A 21,266-nucleotide genomic window follows, 5' to 3' on the forward strand; every position below is an offset into this window, starting at 1 on the left:
TCCAACAGACTCACCAAATTGTTGTGATATCCAATGTACACAGAATTTCCATTGTGGACAATACAGTAAGCAATAAATCAATCAATCAATCAATCAATCAATCAATCAATCAATCAATCACTCAATCAATCAATCAAACGATGAAGCAATCAATCAACCAATCAATCAGTCAATAAATAGATCAATCAATACCCATGGATGACTTGTTAGTGGTGGGCAAACCTGTCACGGTGTCGGAGTAAGAAGGTGGAGATGCCACTGCGATATTATTTGGGTCGTAATACATGACGCCGCTCTGTGCTAAAGCCACAGGATTGGTATGCCCAATAGGCATGGTTTGACCGCTGGCTTGGAGTTGTGGAGCGGTAGCAGTAGTGGTGTTCTGCGGTTTCGTCTTCATGGAGCACACGCATACGATGATACCAACAATAAAGCAGAACGCCGTCACAGATGCAATAATGGTAATTGAAATGAGCCATCCTGGCATATGTACAGGGTCCGGTGGTTCAGGTGCTGCATGCAATACAAAAAAAAAAGTTATGAATCCAATAAGAAAGAGTTTTTCGTTCCAGGACAACGCAGAACCAAAACCAAAGAACAACTGGACATTAAAACTATCCGTTTTGAAGAACAGAAAATATGAAAAAATAATAATATTCTTTTAACGGACAATGTAGTGGTGCGAGGAAGTTGGACAGTTGTCATAATATTGAAATTCTTAAAGAAGAAATTTACTTCATAATCTTTATTAATTTCATGACGGAAAAGAATCCCTGAAGGATTTTTTGAAAATAATCAAATGGGATTAATAAAAGAAAGTTGTAACACTTTGAACTTTTGAATTTGTTCTAAAAACACGTCTTGACCAGTCATTATGAATATTGAAATTAGCAAGTTGATGATACCATACATCGCAATTTCATATACAAAAAAAAATACAAAAATCTTATATGTCAGCTTGTGAATAATAAAACCTGCCTTCCTACCACCGAAAATTAAAAAAAACACACACAAATTAACAAAGAATCAATTTTATTCTGAAATATTTTGCTATGGGATTATCCTTTCACCTTGATTAGCTAAAATTTCATGTAATCTTGATTCATTGGCTACATTACAATTCTGCAATGATTAATGAAACTAAGATCTCATCGTCTCTTATCCCTAAACAATGTCCTGGGTATGCAATTTTCTTTCTTTTTTTACTGTTGCATTATTTGAAAACCTTTTTTTTTCATAATCCAAGCAAATTGGATTTTTATAAGACTTATGTAAACAGTGCTGATCGGGAGCCCTTACTAGTCTCAGTTTCTGAACACCAGATTCCTACGTCTTCATAGTGTTGGCAGTCGTGTGCACCCCATCCATTGTTGTTGCAGTCTATCAGTTGTGATTCATAGCCTGTGCAAGACACGCCGTCGAGATGGATCGGTCCGTCGCCAGTCCCATAATAACCTGACGCACTCTCAACCCCAGGAAATCCGAGTTGACGACAGGCGACCAGGGCTTCGTTGGTCGACCACCCGTCATCGCAGATGGTACCCCACTCGTAGTTGTGGTAGATTTCCAGTCGGCCTTCGTCAGACGAATAACCACCGACAAGACGTAGTTCACCATCTTCACGTACATGTGAACAGATTATTGAAAGAATACAAAAACAATTCAGTTGATACCACACCAAGACAGTGGAATGAAAGATTATGTTTCAGGAGACGTTGTTAGTACGGATTTTTGGTATTGTGTGCAAGTGGTTAAAAGATACACTGATATTACTTACCTAACCTTGGCGTGCACTCAACACCAACGTCCTGCTCGTGGGAAGTGCAACTAGTAACACCCCATTCACCGTGAGAGCAGTACCTCAAGGTATACTCGTCCCCCGTGCAAACAGCTCCACCAAGGTTGATTGGACCGTATCCTGGCCCGAAGTATTTGTAGGACGACACGACACCTTCGAAGCCGAGCTGACGGCAGACAACCTTTGCGTTCTCGTAGGACCAGCTGTCATTGCAAACCGTGCCCCATTTCAGGTTATAGAATACCTCAAGTCTACCAGCCCAAGGAGTCTCACCGTCAACAAGCCGGACGTAGCCGTCTTCAGCTGATTTGTTACATCGTCGGATATGACATACAGGAAAAATAAAATGACAGTGTCAATGACGTGAAAATTGTCTCTCATTTTTTCCTTTTTTAAGTGAAGAAGAAACTAACGTCTAATCAGTAGCCAATGAGACTATAATCACTCGAGCCCGAAATGATAGACATGCCGTTTGACATAGTCTTATTGAAATTTGTTTATTGAAATGTTTTTCTTGGGTGTTTACGGAATTAATGTCAAAATTCGTTTTCATAATTCAATAACATGTAGCTTGATATAAGGCAATACATGACGAAGACGATGAACATCGTCAGTCCATTGTCACCCTTTCTCTCTCCCCCCCCCCCCCCCCGAACAAATCTTTTGTCAGGACAGGCTTCTTCCTCTTTTTTACATTGGCTTTCTTGTTCAGTATCTTTTAGATTGTTTTTGTGTGTGTGTGTGTGTGTGTGTGTTTGTTTAATTAAAGATAAGGAGATTGTGCAGCGACCCCAGACCCTTCTGCGGCCCTGCAAGTTCAATGTGAAACATGCCCCCCTCCCCAAAAAAAACCTAAAAAAAAAACCTAAATAAATAAATAAATAAATAAATAAATGAATAAATAAATAAATAAAGCAAAATAAAATAAATAGATAAATCAATCAATCAATCAATTAATCAAAAATATGACAGTTTTTTGGATTGGACGTGGAACGTGCGTCATTAAAACAGGGAAATCAGTGAATAATGATTTACAAATTAATCACGGCAATGATGCTACCTCCAACACCATCTGTCGCACTGGTTTGTTCATACTAGATCAAATAACAGATTATGATGATTTGATGTAAGTTTCATAATCAACTTCAATTCATATTTCGTCTGTTATAAATGTCGTCAAAATCCCTTGTATCGCAAATATCACTGCTTGCAAATACCCCAAGACAAATGCATATCATAACATGAGAAATAATATGATCGCATAAAGCTTTGACATTATCCTAATTGAAATAAAAGTGTCAATACTCCTCTCTTTTTCACTAAATAAGATGTTATTCATAAAATTTTCTCATTTTACAGTAAAAATTGTAAAATGTATTGACACATACCAGAGTAATCGGGATAACATTGTAACCATAAATCTTTAGTGTGCCGACATTCGGTGTCTCCCCAACCACCGTGGGGGCAATGAGAAAGTGCAGCCTCGTCCCCAGTGCAGCTGACATCCGAAAGATGTACAGGCCCAATGAATCCTGTAATCGCGATGTTGTACATAAACGATCCTGGAGACAGGTATCCGAGTTGGCGACATGCGACTCTCGAGTCGGAAACGTCCCACCCGCCTCCACACACAGTACCCCAAGAGTTCTCGTGGTAAATTTCCAAGTGACCCATTGTTTGTGTCGACGACGCCCAGTTTAGTCGGATGTCTCCTTCTGAAGCTGCAGGTAATCAATGTGTTTGAAATTTCTTCTATTGTCAGCAAGAAAAGTACAAAGGCTGAAGTTATGAATAATATGCTTCATGATGCGCTCAAGATCAAAGTCCAATAAAAATGCAAAGATTGAAAAGGGCAGAAAACATTCTATGCCAAAATGTGCATTGCGATGAATTACGTAGACACGCTTTCCATATTATTTCTCAAAGCGTTGGTCATCTGAGTATGGATGATATCCTGGAATCAACTGGAATGCACCTAAAAAGTGGTAATAAGATTTAATGATTAAACATGATAAATATTACAGTTACCTGGTGATCTTGATGCTTGGTGATAGAGACGTTTGTATACCTTTTTGTACACACTCTTAACAGGACTTATGAAATACTTTCTAAAGCAACATATAACAAATAATTACATTGAAACATGTAAGGATTTTGTTGAAAACCAGCAATATTGTGTACATTATTGCGTGTACTTTCAGGTTAGAGGTACAGGTTGTTGTGAAGAATCTTACTGTATAATTTTAGTCAAATGCCAAATTCCTTACCTGGGGGATCTGTTATTAAAATGTAACAATCCACTCCCACGTCTTCGCCATGTGTACATGAGCTGTTACCATCATCGCTGAATGTAACGTTACAGTTGACGAGTCCAGTCTCATTTCCAATACAGCCCACGTGAGACAGGTGGATAGGTCCATTACCAGGTGTGGGAGAGTAGTACACATTGTTCACTCCGTCATTCCCTAGTTGACGACAGGTTACCTCTGCTTCCTCGGAACCCCAGGTCGTACTGCACACAGTGCCCCATTCGTTATTGTGGTAGATTTCAAGTCGACCGTCTCTAGACGTCGGACCGTCAGCCAATCTTATGTCACCTTGCAGGAAGTGTATACAAGAATAAAAAGCGATTATGAGGAACATGGAAAATTTTCGTTGTTGTCATGTAAGTTACTGCGCTCAGTCATTCACAGACTTTCTCAGCATAATTCGGTAACAATGGGAAGAAAGAGAGTACCCCGGCCTTCCCTCACATTAAACATTCACCTATCCATAGGTGACAATCCAATGATTTAATTTCTTTGAAATGACATCCTACTCATTATGATTATGCTATCAAGTAAAGGGCTGTACTCAAAAGGGACTGATAAGGTCTGCATTGAAAAGCTGCAAAATGAACAAGAACTGTCCGTATGAATGAGAATGGTCGGGAAGAGTAAATAGGGAACATGTTCTTTTGTTTTATTTCTTATGTTCTCAACTGGTTGCCATGAAGGCAAATTTCAATAGACATCTTAACTTGACATTCACGTTTTCAGTGGTGCCATGCCATGTTTTATGGTTGTACATCATGCCACGTGTAAGCAATATTCAAAAAGCCCGCGCCATAGGGCAAATTGAAGCTAGTATGCTTCAAATAGATGTGGCACAGTGTGAGCCCTGGCACCATCACCGAATGGAAACAAAAAATTCCGAGCAATAGGAGATGCCAAGGACAGACAGAGGAGTGAATGTCCGCAGATCACAACGGAGCAGCAAAAACCGTTACATCAGGGCACTTGCTCTTCAGGATCGCAGGCGAACGTTACAGCGTATCAAACAATGTTTTCGGCTCCGAGCAAGAAAGCCTGCCAAGAAACCATGACTGCTCAACAGAAGCAGGCGCGCCTTCGTTTGTGCCGCGATCATCTTCGCTGGAACAGACGTGAATGGCAGATGGTGATGTTCAGCGACGAGTCTGCGGGAAGTTGATGGACGAGCTAGGGTGTGGCGTAGACGGGGTTTTGGCGATCGCTGCATCGAGCGCGTCACACCATTCGGAGGAGGGAGCGTGATGGTATGGGGAGGAATATCCATTGTAGAAAAGACAGAGATCGTGGACATCGACGGCAACCTCACCGCTCAGCGATATAGTCACGAAATTCTCCAGCCAACTGCTGTTCCGTATCTACGGAATATGGGTGACGACGCAATCCTGAAAGATGACAACACAAGACCACATAGAAAGAGACTTGTGAGCAACTTTCTCAAGAGAGAGGGCATCACTAGAATAGACTGTCCTGCATGCAGCCCCGACCTCAACGCCATAGAACATCTTTGGAATCAACTTGGCTGAGCTGTGGGGAAGAGGGTCACAAAAACAACGACATTGGCGGGACTCCGTCAGATACTGGTTGACGAGTGGAACGCCATTCCTCAGCAGCGAATCACAAAGCTAATCAACAGCATGAGGACACTGTGCCAGGCGGTGGTGCAAGTACTTGGGTCGTCCACCAGATACTGAGCCCCGATCCTGTTCTTTGATTATATAAAGACAAAGTAAACATAAAGTAAAGACAAAATAAAGACAGAATAAAGACAAAATAAAGATGAAACTCCAATAAAATCAAGTCCACGCCATGTCACTTCTTTATCTCTTCGTTGTGGTTAATGTGGCGAGGTTCTGTGAGATAAAATGGTTTGAGTCATGATCGTTTGTGTGTTTTTGTGTATGTGTGTGTATGTGTTTGTTTATCTGTTTGGTTGAACGCACACATGTTTCACTCCACACAAAAAAAAACTGATGTTACAGTAATTGAACACTAAAGAAACAATGGGGCACTCACTCATCACGAGGAAACTGCATAAGGGACGTCAAAAATTGGACCATTTTGCAGCTATTAAATTCTGACTTTCCAAATTATTTGTAAGCACTGTACCTCCAAGTAAACGATAATCATAACAAGTATGGTATCATTTTAAAGAGAATTAAACAATCTATTTGTGGTAATAACGACAAATAAATTATTTCTAAGGATATGACAAAAGTGACAAATGGCTGATCATGCAAACTCAGATTTCCGAACTTTTTTAGAAGTTTGTATATATATGTATATATATATATATATATATATATATATATATATATAAGAAAATTGGTCTGCTCGGCATCTTGATGATAATAACTAAAAGAATCAGTAGAAGAAGAACGCCGTAAAAAATAATAAATCCTAGATCTTGAAGATCTTAACGGAGCATAGCTCTCAAATACTGAAAGGCAAGGTCACACTCTTCATCAGTGCCCATGGTGTGACAAAAGATCTTAATCAAACCCGTTTCTGAAACAGACATGAAAACACGAGTGCGAGAAGAAGAGCATTCGTGGACGTATATAGTGATCAACGTGCGTGTTTATTGCCGAGCTTTCGGTCTCATTAGGACATTCATCAGGGCTGTAATGATACAAAAATGTCTCACTCGTATGGCTACACTCGTAACAATATAAATCTAACTAGCGTGAGTTTATAATGGCTATGTCATCAATAAATTCGTAATTATATAACAGAATACAATAATAATAATATACATAATCAATTTTATATTATTGAATACATTTCATATGAAACTCGTGTTATTGATTGAAATGAAGGTGTATAACGAAAACCCCAATTCAATATCTTCATATTGTGTTATACAACATGAGACTATAGTAATATAAAACTAATCATTTTTATGTTGTTGACAATAATACAGCATGTGGCAGCAGTGCAAAACGTAAGTGGCTATATACATTGTATATATAACACGAGGATATCAAATTGACCACTATTGCTGTATACCCTCATACTGTATTTTTATAACCAATAACACGTGAATGTTTAGTGTGATATTATCATACCTTAATGAAATGTACCCAATGATATCATAAAATGATTCATTCATATTATCATTGTATCTTGTTATACAAGTACGAAACCATTGACGAAATATTAAGACTCATGTTATCCTGCTAACGAGTGAAGGCATGTTAACCATTTTATGTATTACTTCTGTACAGCCCTGATGAAGGTCTTAAGAAGTTAAAGACCGAAAGCTTGGAAATAAATTGCATGTACGTTCGAATAACTGCGTCCGTGAATGCCCCATCTTCTCGCACACACACACACACACACACACACATATATATATATATATATATATATATATATCTTGTCGGGAATATATAGTTTGTTGAGGATTGAAAAGTGCTCAATGCTGTAAAGCAGAGCACTATAATACGCCTACATATATATATATATGTATATATATATATATATATATATATATATATATATATATATACTATGTCATGCCTGTCTTAATTTGTTGGTCACATTGATATCAAAACATGGAAAGTATGCTGAGTCGAAGGGTCCAATGTCTTAATTTATGTTTCTAGATGTTCGTTTCGCCGCAAAAATAATGTTAAGTGTATCATAAAACAACATGAATTTGCCAGAGAACCTCAAACCAGTCTTCTCGCGCGTTGGTGGAAAACCCGCACTGTAGTGGTGTCAGTGCAATGAGCGGGATACGATACCATCTCATGCACTGAAAATAATACAGGTTTTGGACGTGTCATTATCTATGTGGCATAAAGTGGCACGTTTATCAAATCACCAGCGTGATATAGCATATTCTTTTTAATAATTTCCTCGGAAAGGATAGCAATAGTAGTAGTAGTAGTAGTAGTAATTACTAAAGGAAAATCATATTGCGCAGCTATACTATAATATACTCTACAGCGCATTGCAAGGTAATAATCACGACATGCATAATTCAAACATAAAATGCATTATTCAAAAGATAATCGGAGTGTGACGGGACAAAGATTTTCATGGTAATTCAAATAGATTTTGTCGCTTTCAATCCTGCCGACCAGTCTGAGGACTATACAGAAAGGCTTTGTGAGGGATGTAAACGTAATGTCTGTGTGTGTATGTGCGCATAGACAGATGGACGCAATTCAATATACTACAGTTCTTTGCGAACTTTCTCTAGCTTACTGCTTGTTAGTATAGCTACTGCCGACTGCTGCCCTGCACTAGTCTGAACAACTCGGCAAGATCTTTATATTGTCATGTTTCTAAGCAAATCTCGAAGAATTTTATTTTGATGAAGTCTTCATGACACTAATTTCGTTAATTTTATATAAATGGTAAAAGAGTGGGTGTAAGAATGAAAGTTGACCTGCGAAGACATTTTCATTCTTTCATTATTTAAATGTTGGAAATTGGAAGTGTAGATATGTATTTGTTCCAAGCAAATAGTTTTCTTTATTAATTCTTTTCTTCACGTTTTCTGGCCAAAGCGCAATAAATCAAGTAAAGTTAACAGTTTTTAAGAGGCGCTGCTTAATATTTCATTATTTCAAAGATTCTTATGTGCATGTGTGTCTGTGTGTTTATGTGTTTTGTGAGGCAGATATACACATAATGGAAGTTCAACGGTTTTTAAGAGGCGCTGCTTAATATTTCATTATTTTAAAGATTCTTATGATTAAGTGTGCTTTGTGAGACAGATATAAACACATATTGGAAGCTCATGTCCACCATGTGTAGACATTGGACTCTCCCGTATATTTTTGAATCCTGAATCCATATTCATATTTCAAATAAGTGTAAAGAAGCAAAACAGCTGAAGAAGTTGGTTTCCTTTGGGAAAAATCGTCCCCTTTCATTCGATTCTCACCTTCGTTGTACTCTGTATAGCATCTCACGCCCGCATCCTCGTTATGATGGCAGAGATCGCTTCCCCAACCATCGTGTTCGCATTCCAATAGCTCTGTTTCGTTTCCTCTACAATGCATGTCATCAAGGTATATAGGCTGAGTCGGTGGCCCTCCGCCAAAGTATGAATATCGGAAGGCGTCGGTGGCGTTAGGAAAGCCCAGCTGTCTGCACACTACCGATGCATCATCGATACCCCAGTAATTGTCACACACTGTCCCCCACTTGGAGTTGTAGAAGATCTCTACGCGTCCCTCGTAACTTCCCGAGCCTTCAACAAGACGGACTTCACCGTTTTCTGGAACTCCTTACAGTCGTTTAAAAGCATTATAACTATGACAGGATGCTTCCTCAAGAATCAAGTAACTTTTCAAACACATCTAAATAAGAGCTTGATGTTCCCGTCGATACACATAATGATTAAACTTGAGAATAAAACCTTACAGAGCAAAGAAAATCAAAACACCTCTCCTATTGAATTCATAGATAAATGGCATAGTCATTCTCACATGCGAATACATATAAATAAGAAATAGATATCAAGATAAAGAATTAGTTTAAAAGTAACTATATGAAACAAACATCTAGACTACTTTTTTTATGAATGAACGATATATATCACAAACTAGAAATCAAATAAGGGAAAAACTTAGATGCATACCCCATTATCAAAAGTATTAAAGCATCTTTGTCTCATGAATCGATATAGTAAACATTAATACACAAAAAACAGAAAATTTTTGTGGACAATTTTTTACGAGATAAAAGGCTAGAAGCCATAACTCACTTCAGTCACTGTCAGTAAAACTAAATCGGTACTGCTCCACAATAGCAATCCGGTTTCGTTCAGTAATCTTTATCAATTACCATGTCGCAAGCTTCATTACAACCATTTACGGAATGTGCGAATGGTTGTGGCATTCTTACTTCACCGATTCAAGCAGTACGTAGCCAAATAATTTCCAGAACAACTAAGGTCCCCATGACGTTTTGCATTTTATTCAACGCTCCTAAGAAATACAATTACCTAACAGCAATTTAAACAAAGAATGGATCATCTTATCCACAAGAACGACCACAGCTGAGCTCTTACCAACATCGGCAAACGTAAACCTACAAAGAAGTCCCAGAATACATGCTTTAACAAGCTTCGCCATTGTGTCACAACTTGGTCAAGACATTGCTTGCTTTGGCCAGGCAATCCAGAGTTTTGAAATTTGCCAACTGCGATATGACATGATATTGTGTATGATGAAGAAATATTACAGCATACCTATCTATGTCATTTGGCGAGCAACCTTTGGGCCCAATATGTAAACTGAAAAGAGTGCATATCTCAAGATATCCTGCACTCAGCTTCGGAGAGATTGAAAGGTCCAGCCTAGTTCACGCAAAGTCCATACACCATCGTACGATATGCATGTCTTAATCATTCGCCCTGAAGCAAATTAGTAACTTATGAAATGATACGTAAGACGCTGTGATGGCGTAAACAGTTTGCTGACGTAGGAAAACGATAGCGAGTAATTTTACGAACAGTATATACTTAAGATAAATGGAGAGAGCAGGTTAAAACTCAATGCATCGCTTGGGGCATGTGTCGATTCGTCCTGATGTAAATATTTTTATCTTTATCTTTCTGACAGGGTTCATACATAATTGCTGAGAAATGATGAAGCCAACATTTAGCTGCCTGTGTATCCCTGTCTCCGGCCCGAGTATGCCCGCTGTATTGTAAGGTGCCAACTTTAGCAATCGTATGTGTCACAAAACACGTATACCTACCGATCGCCCCAACCCAATGCAAAGCAACGTTTTGTTTTGCTTTGTTTGTAAAATGGTTTTCATAATGTAGAGACTGTGTATTACTAGTGATCATTACCAGAGCTTTCAGCTCAAAACTAGAGACTGAAAGTTTTTTCTACTATTTTCCCTTCAGTAATTCCATGAATTAAAAATAACCTTTTAAAGTCATCTGACATAAAGAACTTGAGAGTTACCTACGTGGATATTCAACTGTTGAATTGCAAAATGTTAAACTGTACCAATATATAATATCCTTCCTCCTGCTTTAAAGAAAAGAATCTCTCACAGTTTGGTGAAGTCAGGGATAAAGGTTGGCATAGTTATAAAGTAACTCAGATGTCAAGCAAATTCTTTTCAATCATGGTATAACATTCGTTCGTTTTTCGCTATCACTGTTGGTTTCAATATCTTTGTATCTTTTCATATTTTCATGTTGTGCAATATCAGCGGAGATAAAGGATGGTAGTTATAAACTTGCATCGTTACGTCGTACACTTTGAATCTTTCACTAAAAATAAAATGAACGGTTTTAAATGTGAATATGTGAAGTGCACATGACACACAGACAAACTCATATCATAATTGCTCTGTCCTACATCTTGTAACTTGCAGCACAACGATTGTTTGGTTTCTTATTGTCTTCAGTGAGAATTCGTCACACTTAAAGTGGTTTTCTGATCATAAAATGCATGTAATTTTACTACCCTTTCTCCGAGGGTTCCGTGAAATTAATTTGCTCTTGTGAAAATTTGCTCCTAAGAAATATCTAAGCGCTAACACATTGGCTGAGTCAAACAGAAATTCTACCCACAAACGTAACCTCAACCCTAATCCTAATTCTTACATTAAACTAAACCTAAAAGCCTATCACACCCCTAAACCTAAATCCTTAGAGAGAATACGGGCAGAGCAAGCATAGCATGGCAAGTGTCGCGGTGAGCTAAATGTCGCCGCGAATAGGGCGGACGCAGCGATCGTAGCCGAGAGCTCGGCTGGGCTCACCTCGCTCACCTGTCATGCCTGTTGTAGCCGCCCCTGACAGTGCCAGAGTGAGAGGGTCTTGTCAAAATGTTACGCATTAGCAATGACTAGGCTACATTGAATACATTGTACACGGTATCATTTCGGGTCAAACATTATGAGCTAAAGATAAGGTACGTCTGTCATAGATTTCACAGATACGTTGTCAGTACATGGAATTATGCAGTTGATCATTTGTAGAATAGTAGGAATTCAAGCATGTAAGAATATCATTCAGGAAAACCTGATCAGAGAAGCAGGTAAAACAACACACAATCTATATCCTCTGAATGAAATCGCGTAACTCACTAGTCAGTCAAAAATAAGGTTTGACCCAGTGCATATCATCCCACCTCAAAGTTCACATTAATATCAAATCATCTTCATGAAGATGTCGGTATATGGGGCCTATCAGAATTAATTTCTGTCGATTTGATGTAGAAAAAAGGAAAAAGAAGGTGTCACAGCTTGTAGGCATGTTTTTATTGGCGATCCTCCGTTTCGTCGTATTGCTCATGTCTTTTACATTTTACATTTCGTTTGAACACGGAAAAACAACAATAATAGCATTGTATCTCGGGTATAAGGTCATAAACGTTCCATCCTAATTGCTATAAAATTGGGAATCAGCGTGTTCACACATGAGCCTCAGGATAAAAGGTCTACCCTTAACGTTTCTCAAATTTAGCCAGTGATTTTACATCTAATGAATATGACGGAACAAAAGTTTGTTACCGTTATTGATATTCATGGTTACTGATAACATTTAGGAGATTGATACCACTGCGTAACACAATGTTATTTAGTATTAAGCCATGGTTCCCTGCAAACTAATTAAAATACTTTGCAATAGGCCTATACTGCAACCACTTTTCAATGACTTAATAGAGGAAAGGGATTTGGTGAAATTTACTTGACAGTGGCAAATATCACACGTGTAAATACTAAATAAAACTTTAAAAAAATCTCCCAAAACATGTAAATTCTAATCACAATACGTCTCGTAAAAGGTGATTAGCAAATAATTGTTATAGGTCTTATAGCTCATATTCATACTGAAAATACAAATTTCAAATAAAACAGTGTATTACCATAATTACTGTTAGAAAGACATGATATAGTTATACTCGCACTTATGTTGCGCAACAAATTCAAAATGTATCTTATTTTCATTTTATCATGTTCCCGTCATAATTCCCATCAGTATTCCATTTAATTCAAGTTAGTTTACCGCTATTTTGAAATTAGTTTGCCACCGAACATAACAAAATAATAAGAAAAGTACAAATTAGTAAACAAAAGTTGATTACATATATAAGATAATAATTGAAGTTAACAAAAATGAAGATCATCAATCACTAGTAATCATTTTAAGCAATTAAAAAGAATACGAATACGACCCATTCATGTCTTAATGTTCTTGCTGAATGATTTTAAATGTGTATAGGCAATAGATAGGGAGTAAATTAAGTTCAATAAAGAGCTTGCGTAGACTTTATTGTGTGAATTCGCAAGAGATTTTCAGTGTATATATATATTATATATATATATATATATATATATATATATATATATATATACCTGTATGTATAGTGATGTGGTATGTAACAGTTTGTATGTCGGAGAGGAAGGTACGAACATTTCATTTTATTAAACATGGCCTAACATAACAAAACAATAATTCAACATAACATTACAAACAAGGCTTGACTGATGTCTAGCAATCAACTTCCTCAACAGATTTGACAGGTTTGCCCAGAGTCCTCTGTCTGCTCACTGAATAAAGGCGCCCTTATAGTCTTCCCTTTCCTTGAAGAAAACAGCTCTCCTATCGCCGCGCGGAACTCTCGGTATAACGGACAGTGTAGATGATTGGGTTTGGGTAGGAGTTTCCGAAGGAGAGGAGAACTAATGCGTTGTTTAATGGACTGTACCAGTAGGAGTCTGGAAGTAACCCTACACTCAAAATCCGAGTCAGAACTGACCCGGAAATGGATCCGATGGGGTCACACACCGTTCCGGGTCAAAAAATGACTTGGAATTTGATCATGAAGACCCCGCATTGGGTCACCCTGACCCAATTCATGACTCTGAATGGGATCATATCTGACCCCATTCCTTGTCATTTCTGACCCGGAACGGTGTGTGACCCCAACGGACCCAGTTCCGGGTCAGTTCTGACCCGGATGTTTTAAGAGTGTAGGTTATATACAATGTAGAAACACTGCGATGGTCCCCAACAAACGATGAAGACGAGAACCACGGTGAATAGCATAAGACTCGGGTCTAGGGCAATTACCCCCTGGGCAATTACCCCGGACCCTTCCCCTGGCCCTAATCCTAATCCTAATCTTGAACCTAACCCTAACCCTTACCCAAACTCCTAACACTAAACCTAACCCTAACCCTAATCTTAACTCTAACCTTACCGCTAACCAGTATTTAGCCGGGGATAATTGCCCTCTGGGGGTAATTGCCCGGATACGGTAAGGTGCTGCTAGATGTCTAGCCGACGGGTTCCATCTGCCCTTCTGATTGCCCTCTTTTACGGAATACCGGCGACTGGAGTGCAGGGCGTGGGCAGTCATTGCCCGCATGGTGAGTGACAGTACGGCGGGTATGACAAAGAGAATTAAGAACAGAATCATTCCCGTACGCGTTTTGGTGTCTTTGGAAGGAAATAGCTCAGAGCAATAATTCGAGGAATTATCAACGTTTGTGGTTCCGAATTTGAGGGTCGTGAGCATAAACCCCACGATCCAACTTTCTGCGATAACGATGACGACCCTCTTCCGAGTGACCATATGTCTGCTTAAAATGAAAAGGATAAGCCACAGCGATGTACCTTCTCACAGCGATGGCCGTTAAAGTGAAAATAGACGCATTGAATGACACCCACAAAAACATAAGGGAGAACACCACTTTGCAGTAGGGCCTACATGTGCCCGAGAATTGACGAAGGGACCGTGAGTGGTAGTGGGTGTGGTATCATAAAGATGGACGCGAGGAGATCCGCCGCAGCCAGCTCACCAATCAAAGTATATATGGAGCGACTGAGTTCTCTTCTGGTGAAGAGGACGATGATCACCAGGGAATTGCCCACAATACCCAGTATGGCGGTGAACATCTGAATGATCAACCACCACGACCACACTGTGGCTTGCCAGGACCATCCAGACAACATCTGGACTGTCGGACTGACATTAGACCCACATCCATCACTGTCTCGAAGGCGCCACAGAGTCCTGGAAAACTGCTCTTGAAGATGCCGATATAACTTCTAAAGGCGTGGTCCACGGGTCTCTGCTCCAAGAGTCTCCTCCAGGAATCTGCGTTGTAACTTCTACTCCAAACATCGTAATAGCATACGGCTTGGTTTGAATGGTTTTCCACATTACACCATCCGCTTTGGTATCGGTAGTAGATGAAGTGGTGAATAAAGTCGGGCTCTCCCCTCTTTCTAAGTATGAAAACAGCATTATCAGTTGAATGCTTGTTAATGTGGTAAAGGCAAACATTACCATTGCTGTTTGCGACCTGCACAAAATAAACAAAAACTATTAGACAAAACACACACACATTGTAACATATACATTATATTTGTTATCGCAGGCAAACAAACTGCACTTTTCCCCTCTTTTTAATAGGGACGCAAATTGCCACAACTTAATTGAAAGCGAAGCTTCTGCTTCTGGCAAGGGAGTATATACCTAGATGGCCGGGGCCTACTAAAATGAAATACCTTGGCCAATCTTGGTGGGACTGGTTTAACTCAACTCTTGTAACAAGATATTTCCCGAATGAACTTCTGATGACATAACTTTAATGATGCCGGTCATGGGTATTAAAGTATCTTCTTACCGCAGATCTACAGGACAGATGTCATCAGAAGTCAGATAACTGAAAATTTGTTTTCAGACGTAATTCCACTGACAATATTGTGGAGATAATTATATCTTGTAAGGTTTTTTTGACATTTTCAACGTCCCATTTAAAATGGTAGCTTTGCTTTCCCCCGTCAGTACTATTCCATGTTTTGGTCTATAATAACTCTTTGATATTGACAGTAAACGTTCAAGCATTTAACGAGCATACACGGGCATTTCGGAAGCGTTTCAAGAACAGAGCTATAGTACATGTAATCAACGTTTACTGGAACACCACTTACCACGACCTGTGTACATCTGCTATAATGCCGGACAATCTTCCGTGTTTTCTTCCTCAGCGTACATGATTATGCACATGAGATGATTATATTATAAAGCTGCCTGACTCATGAAATAGCTTGCGATAACCCTGTGCATGCGTACAAAACGTAGCCAATGACGAGTCATCCTTGAGCTGCAGTATTCTGTTGGAATAAGTGATTTTTTTTTCTCTGTCAAGAGAGATACGGAGAGAAAGACAGAGACCGAAGGGAGGGATGTGAATTGAGATGCGGTGTTTAACAGTTTTCTAAGTATCTTCTTTTTCTTTTTCAAAACTTACACTTTTGTTCCTTGTATGTTTGTTCTTTTTATGGGGTGGGGAAATCTTTACTTTTCTTAGATATAAAGTATACATACATATAATTATTGTGTACTCATGTGGAAGTAAGTATTCGTGCACTTGTGAGTATAAAACTTCTAAAGGAAGTCATACAAGAAAACTGCAATAAGACTTACTTATAGAACAATTGAAGCATAGTCTGGTATATGATCTTATCAAGCTAAGAACATTATCAATAACAAAAAGCCTGTATCCTCAATGATGTGAGTAAACAAAAAAAAATGAATGGACATCATGTAGTACAGGATGGAAAGTGTTGTTTTATAGGTGACTTAAGTAGACCAGGTGTGGGCAGTCAGTTTCTAACTAATAATCATCTTATACATTAGTATTCAATATTGATAACAGTGACATACCTTGGTCAAGCAAAAGAAGAGTAGAATATGAAAAAGATATAATAAAATAAAAAGGATTGTACATCGAATAACTCACATAATATCAATTCAATAGAACAAATCGGTCTGACACACTTTTTAATTATATGATATGTTCTTAAATTCCAGGAGTAAAAACCAATTAATTATATAAATATAACGTACAAATGCGTGTGCACTTTGTGTGACATTTTTTTTTGTCCCCTATATTGCAATAGATACCCTTGATTGATATATTCATAAAGTTATGCTCGACCAAAATAAAAAAAAGATAGATTCTAATGTACTCATACTTGATTTAACAGTCTCGTCGTAGTTATTTTTCTTGCCTCATAGATCTCTTTATGGTTCAACTGAAACATTTTTTTATTAATGCACTTAAAAGCGCCAGTATTGAGCGCTATGTAAGTGTTATTCAGTACTGAAGTTATGGCACAATGCAGCCGTAGAGGTGGAAATGGTCTTGAGTGATACAATACACAATCAAAAGGACTGTTAAATAGTTATTGTATCAGTACTAATACCTATCGTTTTCACTGTGATTTTCAATTTCATGCCAAAGAGAAGGTCACTTCCCTTGGATAAAATCGCGAAGACAAGTTATTGATTGGATATGAAGGAACACAAAGGGAAAATGGGAATAACAGAAAACATACAGAAAAGAAACTTATTTAATAGTGGAAATTGAGCAAAGAATATGGGATTCAAAAGAAACTTTTGAGACTGGAAGGAGGGAAATGAGGGAGAGGGGGGCCAGCCATCCATCCCTCTAGAACACGACAGGAGTAAAATCTTCGTGGACAAATAACTAGTTTTACGTTCTTCCACATGATCACAAGATAGATCGATTTTTTTTAGCCGTCAGTCATGCATTTTCTTTTGAAAATGGTCAAAACATCTGCATCTGTGGTGAATGGAACGTCAGTTGCATGTCAACATGGGGACGTTCTGCTATTTCAAATATTGTTTTGAGAGAGAAAATGCTATTGAAATATATCTCCCTGGCGTAGGAACATTGTATTACGTAAACGTGATGCTTGTATTTTGTCGTATTTTGTCAAATGAATGCGGTGTTTGTTTGTTCTATTTTGTGCAAGGACTTCAAGATCCCGTGTTTTTACTTTCCTTTAAGTATGTAGACTTTATCAATTCGTCTTTTTTAATGTTTGTGTCGTTTATTTGGGGTTTCTTGTCTTCAAACACATCTAATATATATATGTATATATATATATATATATATATATATATATATATATACACACACATATATACATATACATACATATGAAGCGTTCCCAAAGGTTGCACCTATATCTACATGTATATCTATGTATCAGATTGGATAGAAAATGTATTCAACTATTATAGCATTCCCTTACACGCTAAGAAATACGGGTTCAAATTTGAACCCCAAAATTGTCGCTATATTATAACCACCCTATAGGGTGCAAATTTGCAACACAATAAGCAATTTCCACCCTTAGAGGTGCAATACTCTGAATTTTTAACCTGCAGGGGTACAAAAATTGCACCCTTAGTTTAGTGCTAATCAAGGGTGGAAACATGCACCATAAACATTAATACATTGTGAATTGAAAACTTGGACCACGAGTACCAAGGTTTTGCTCGTAAGATCAAACTTACACTCTGATGGATATGTCTGCATCTTTGTAGGTACGAATATGAATATTAAAAGGAAGGTACCGAGGGATACAGTATTGGTAGAGGTGAGAATTGGGCTTTTAACTTTTTCGAGATTCCAAGAAAACACTTATAACATATACAGAGCATACCATTTGCAAAGTTTATTTGATGAAAATCGGGTTTGGAATGACTGAAACATCGAAAAACAAAGTAAAACAAAGCGACCGTTATAGTGTGGGTCCCACACTTTATTAGAATCGCTCTTTTTTGGATATCTCAGCCATTTCAAAACCAATTTTCATCAGATAAACATTGAATTCCTCATAGAATTTACATGCTCTTTCATGTTTCATAAGAGGTTTCTCATTAATTCACTGACAAAACAATATGAGAAACATGAAATTAGGTCTCAACCAAAACTGTACGATCCCTTTAAGATATCTAATTTACTATACTTGCGTAATAAAGGATGCCATTATTGTGCACCAGGGTGCTGCTATTTTATAGGGACAAATAGGGTGCAGATTTGAACCTTTATTTTTTTACTGTGTACAGTAAACTTTTTTAAATTATTGGAATTCTTGTGAGAATATAGATAAACCAAGCAATGAAAATGAGTTTTGTTCCGAAAGTGCTATATCCAGCAGGATCCAATCAGAATCCCATATATGCATGATTGATTTCACTTTACCCCAGAGTGAAGCCAGACTGGTCTATAGCTTTTCTGCCTGTGTAGCTTTCTAGATGATCAAAACACGACTTGATCATACTCTGGCTGTGAAATTTCACTTTTATTCATATAAATTCTTTAGAGAGATGGAGGAAACCGGAAGAGATTGTGTAGAAATAACAGCTATTCCCAGAAAAATACACTGAGTGACAAAAATGATATTTAAAAAAGCGATTACGTGTTGTACATCACAGCTTACCCTCATTACCCCTTTCAAAACAAACATTAAATCAACGCGATTAAAGTTGTTCTAAAAGTGCATGCCTGTAAAAAGTAGTTTCTGCCACCAGACACTTATATTCCATTTGAAATGCCATGGAAATGATAGTGACAACAGGTGACTACACCATCTGATGTTACTGTGGTGTACCCACATATACAAAGAAAAACAAGTATTTTATCGGAAAGTTCTTGATCGTCTCGTTGAAGTTCAGTAATTATTCAAATTCAACGATTTTTAAAAAATATTTATTTAACTATTCAAAAAACAATTTCATGTTTTGAAGTGTCACTCGTAGGTGATAATCTAACACAACAAATGAGCACTGGAAATGTTAACACCATGCAGCTCGGTGTTTCATATTTAACACTGGGCATTTTGCAGTGCAAGTGCAAGTTAAGTGCGCATGATTTTGCTCCAAATTTCACTGAGTGTTTCAGAAGTATATTTGAAGTCAGTAAACATTTACCTTTCGGGAACCTCCTTTTTACTCTCTAAAAAAAATCGAGTGAAGATTTTCACTCTTAAAGGAGTGAATACAAAAAAGAGTGAATTTAGAGTGAATTTCGAGTGAATTTCGAGTGAAAATGTTCATTTTCACTTATTTTGGAGTGATCCTGACGTCACTCTAAAAACGAGTGAAAATGAACATTTTCACTCATAATTCACTCCAATTTCACTCTAAATTCACTCTTTTTTGTATTCACTCCTTTAAGAGTGAAAATTTTTACTCTATTTTTTTTTTAGAGAGTAAGGTCTCTCATTAACATATTTGGCTACGACGATGCAAATCTTCAAAGACATTGGCTTGTTTGGTCGTCTCTGAAACAGTTCGTGAAACAGTTTCAAAGTCTTAGACAGAATAATTCATGCAAAATGCAGACTCATATATATATATATATATATATATATATATTCGGATTATTCACTAAATCAAGATTGGCTATTAATGCATTCCCTGCATTCCTCTGTTGTGACTTTATTATTGCTATTTTCTAGTACTGCCAATACGCGGAACAACTACAATATATATATACATGTATAATTATACATGAATATATATATACATATATTATCTAAACATATAATACATATATATTATATATATTATGTATATACATTACAATATATATATATATATATATATATATATATATATTATATAATGTATACATTATATTGTCGCTCATAATCTAATTGTCGAGATTATGCAGATAACGATACCTTGAATACATCCTCATGAAATCTCGGGCTCGCGTATTACATTGCAGACAAATTTCCATATCTATTTCTTTTGTCAAATCCTGATTCATTTACTTCGTACCTGATCTTTTGTTAGCTTGAGAACATTTTCATCAGTTCGTCCCCTGTATAATTTCAAAAATAATGGAAGACAATTATACAGGCCTATCACGCTCTTATGCGTTTATTATACAAATTCCAATTTGTATATTCTTATCGTAGTTACAGCTAATTTGTATTATGCAAGTTTTACTTGTAAGAACAAATCCAAAAGGCGTCCGGGCCATCGTGTTAAAGGACCTAGAAAATGTGGTTTAACTTTGAACATTTAATTTGTTCAAAATCGAATGACTGGAAGCCGATCGAAATTTACGAATATTCTCTCATGACAGGTGCGAATTTGCATGTTAGGGCTATTGTGCAAATATCGTTAGTTTGACCCCCTGGAATCCATGATTTTTGGAGACTTTTCACAGGGCCCCATAACGAATTGAACTGCGTGGAATTCTTACCAGCCCACTACATTGCAATAAGAGGTGCCCCCCCCCCCCCTCCACACACACACACACTCTCCTCAAAAACCCGTCTACTAGACTACATTGTGGAGCTACTTTACATTACCATCATGCTCACATAA

General features: G+C 37.7%; 1 protein-coding gene across 1 annotated transcript in view; it reads right to left on the reverse strand.

The window, feature by feature from the left end:
- Positions 1-10,202, reverse strand: part of LOC139714414 (scavenger receptor cysteine-rich domain-containing protein DMBT1-like) — a 29,656-nt gene extending 19,454 nt beyond the window's left edge. The window contains exons 1-8 of the mRNA XM_071626123.1: positions 10,139-10,202; positions 9,008-9,352; positions 5,417-5,492; positions 4,066-4,361; positions 3,235-3,519; positions 1,778-2,101; positions 1,300-1,617; positions 223-513 (exon numbers count right to left, since the gene is read on the reverse strand). Coding sequence (XP_071482224.1) covers positions 223-513; positions 1,300-1,617; positions 1,778-2,101; positions 3,235-3,519; positions 4,066-4,361; positions 5,417-5,492; positions 9,008-9,352; positions 10,139-10,202 — 1,999 coding nt within the window. The remainder of the gene's footprint in view (positions 1-222; positions 514-1,299; positions 1,618-1,777; positions 2,102-3,234; positions 3,520-4,065; positions 4,362-5,416; positions 5,493-9,007; positions 9,353-10,138) is intronic.
- Positions 10,203-21,266: the final 11,064 nt, after the last annotated feature.

The sequence above is a fragment of the Diadema antillarum genome, unplaced genomic scaffold (genome assembly GCF_040938485.1).
Source record: "Diadema antillarum isolate AM-2024a unplaced genomic scaffold, OU_Dant_1.0 seq00002267_RagTag, whole genome shotgun sequence".
Classification (NCBI taxonomy): Eukaryota; Metazoa; Echinodermata; class Echinoidea; order Diadematoida; family Diadematidae; genus Diadema; species Diadema antillarum.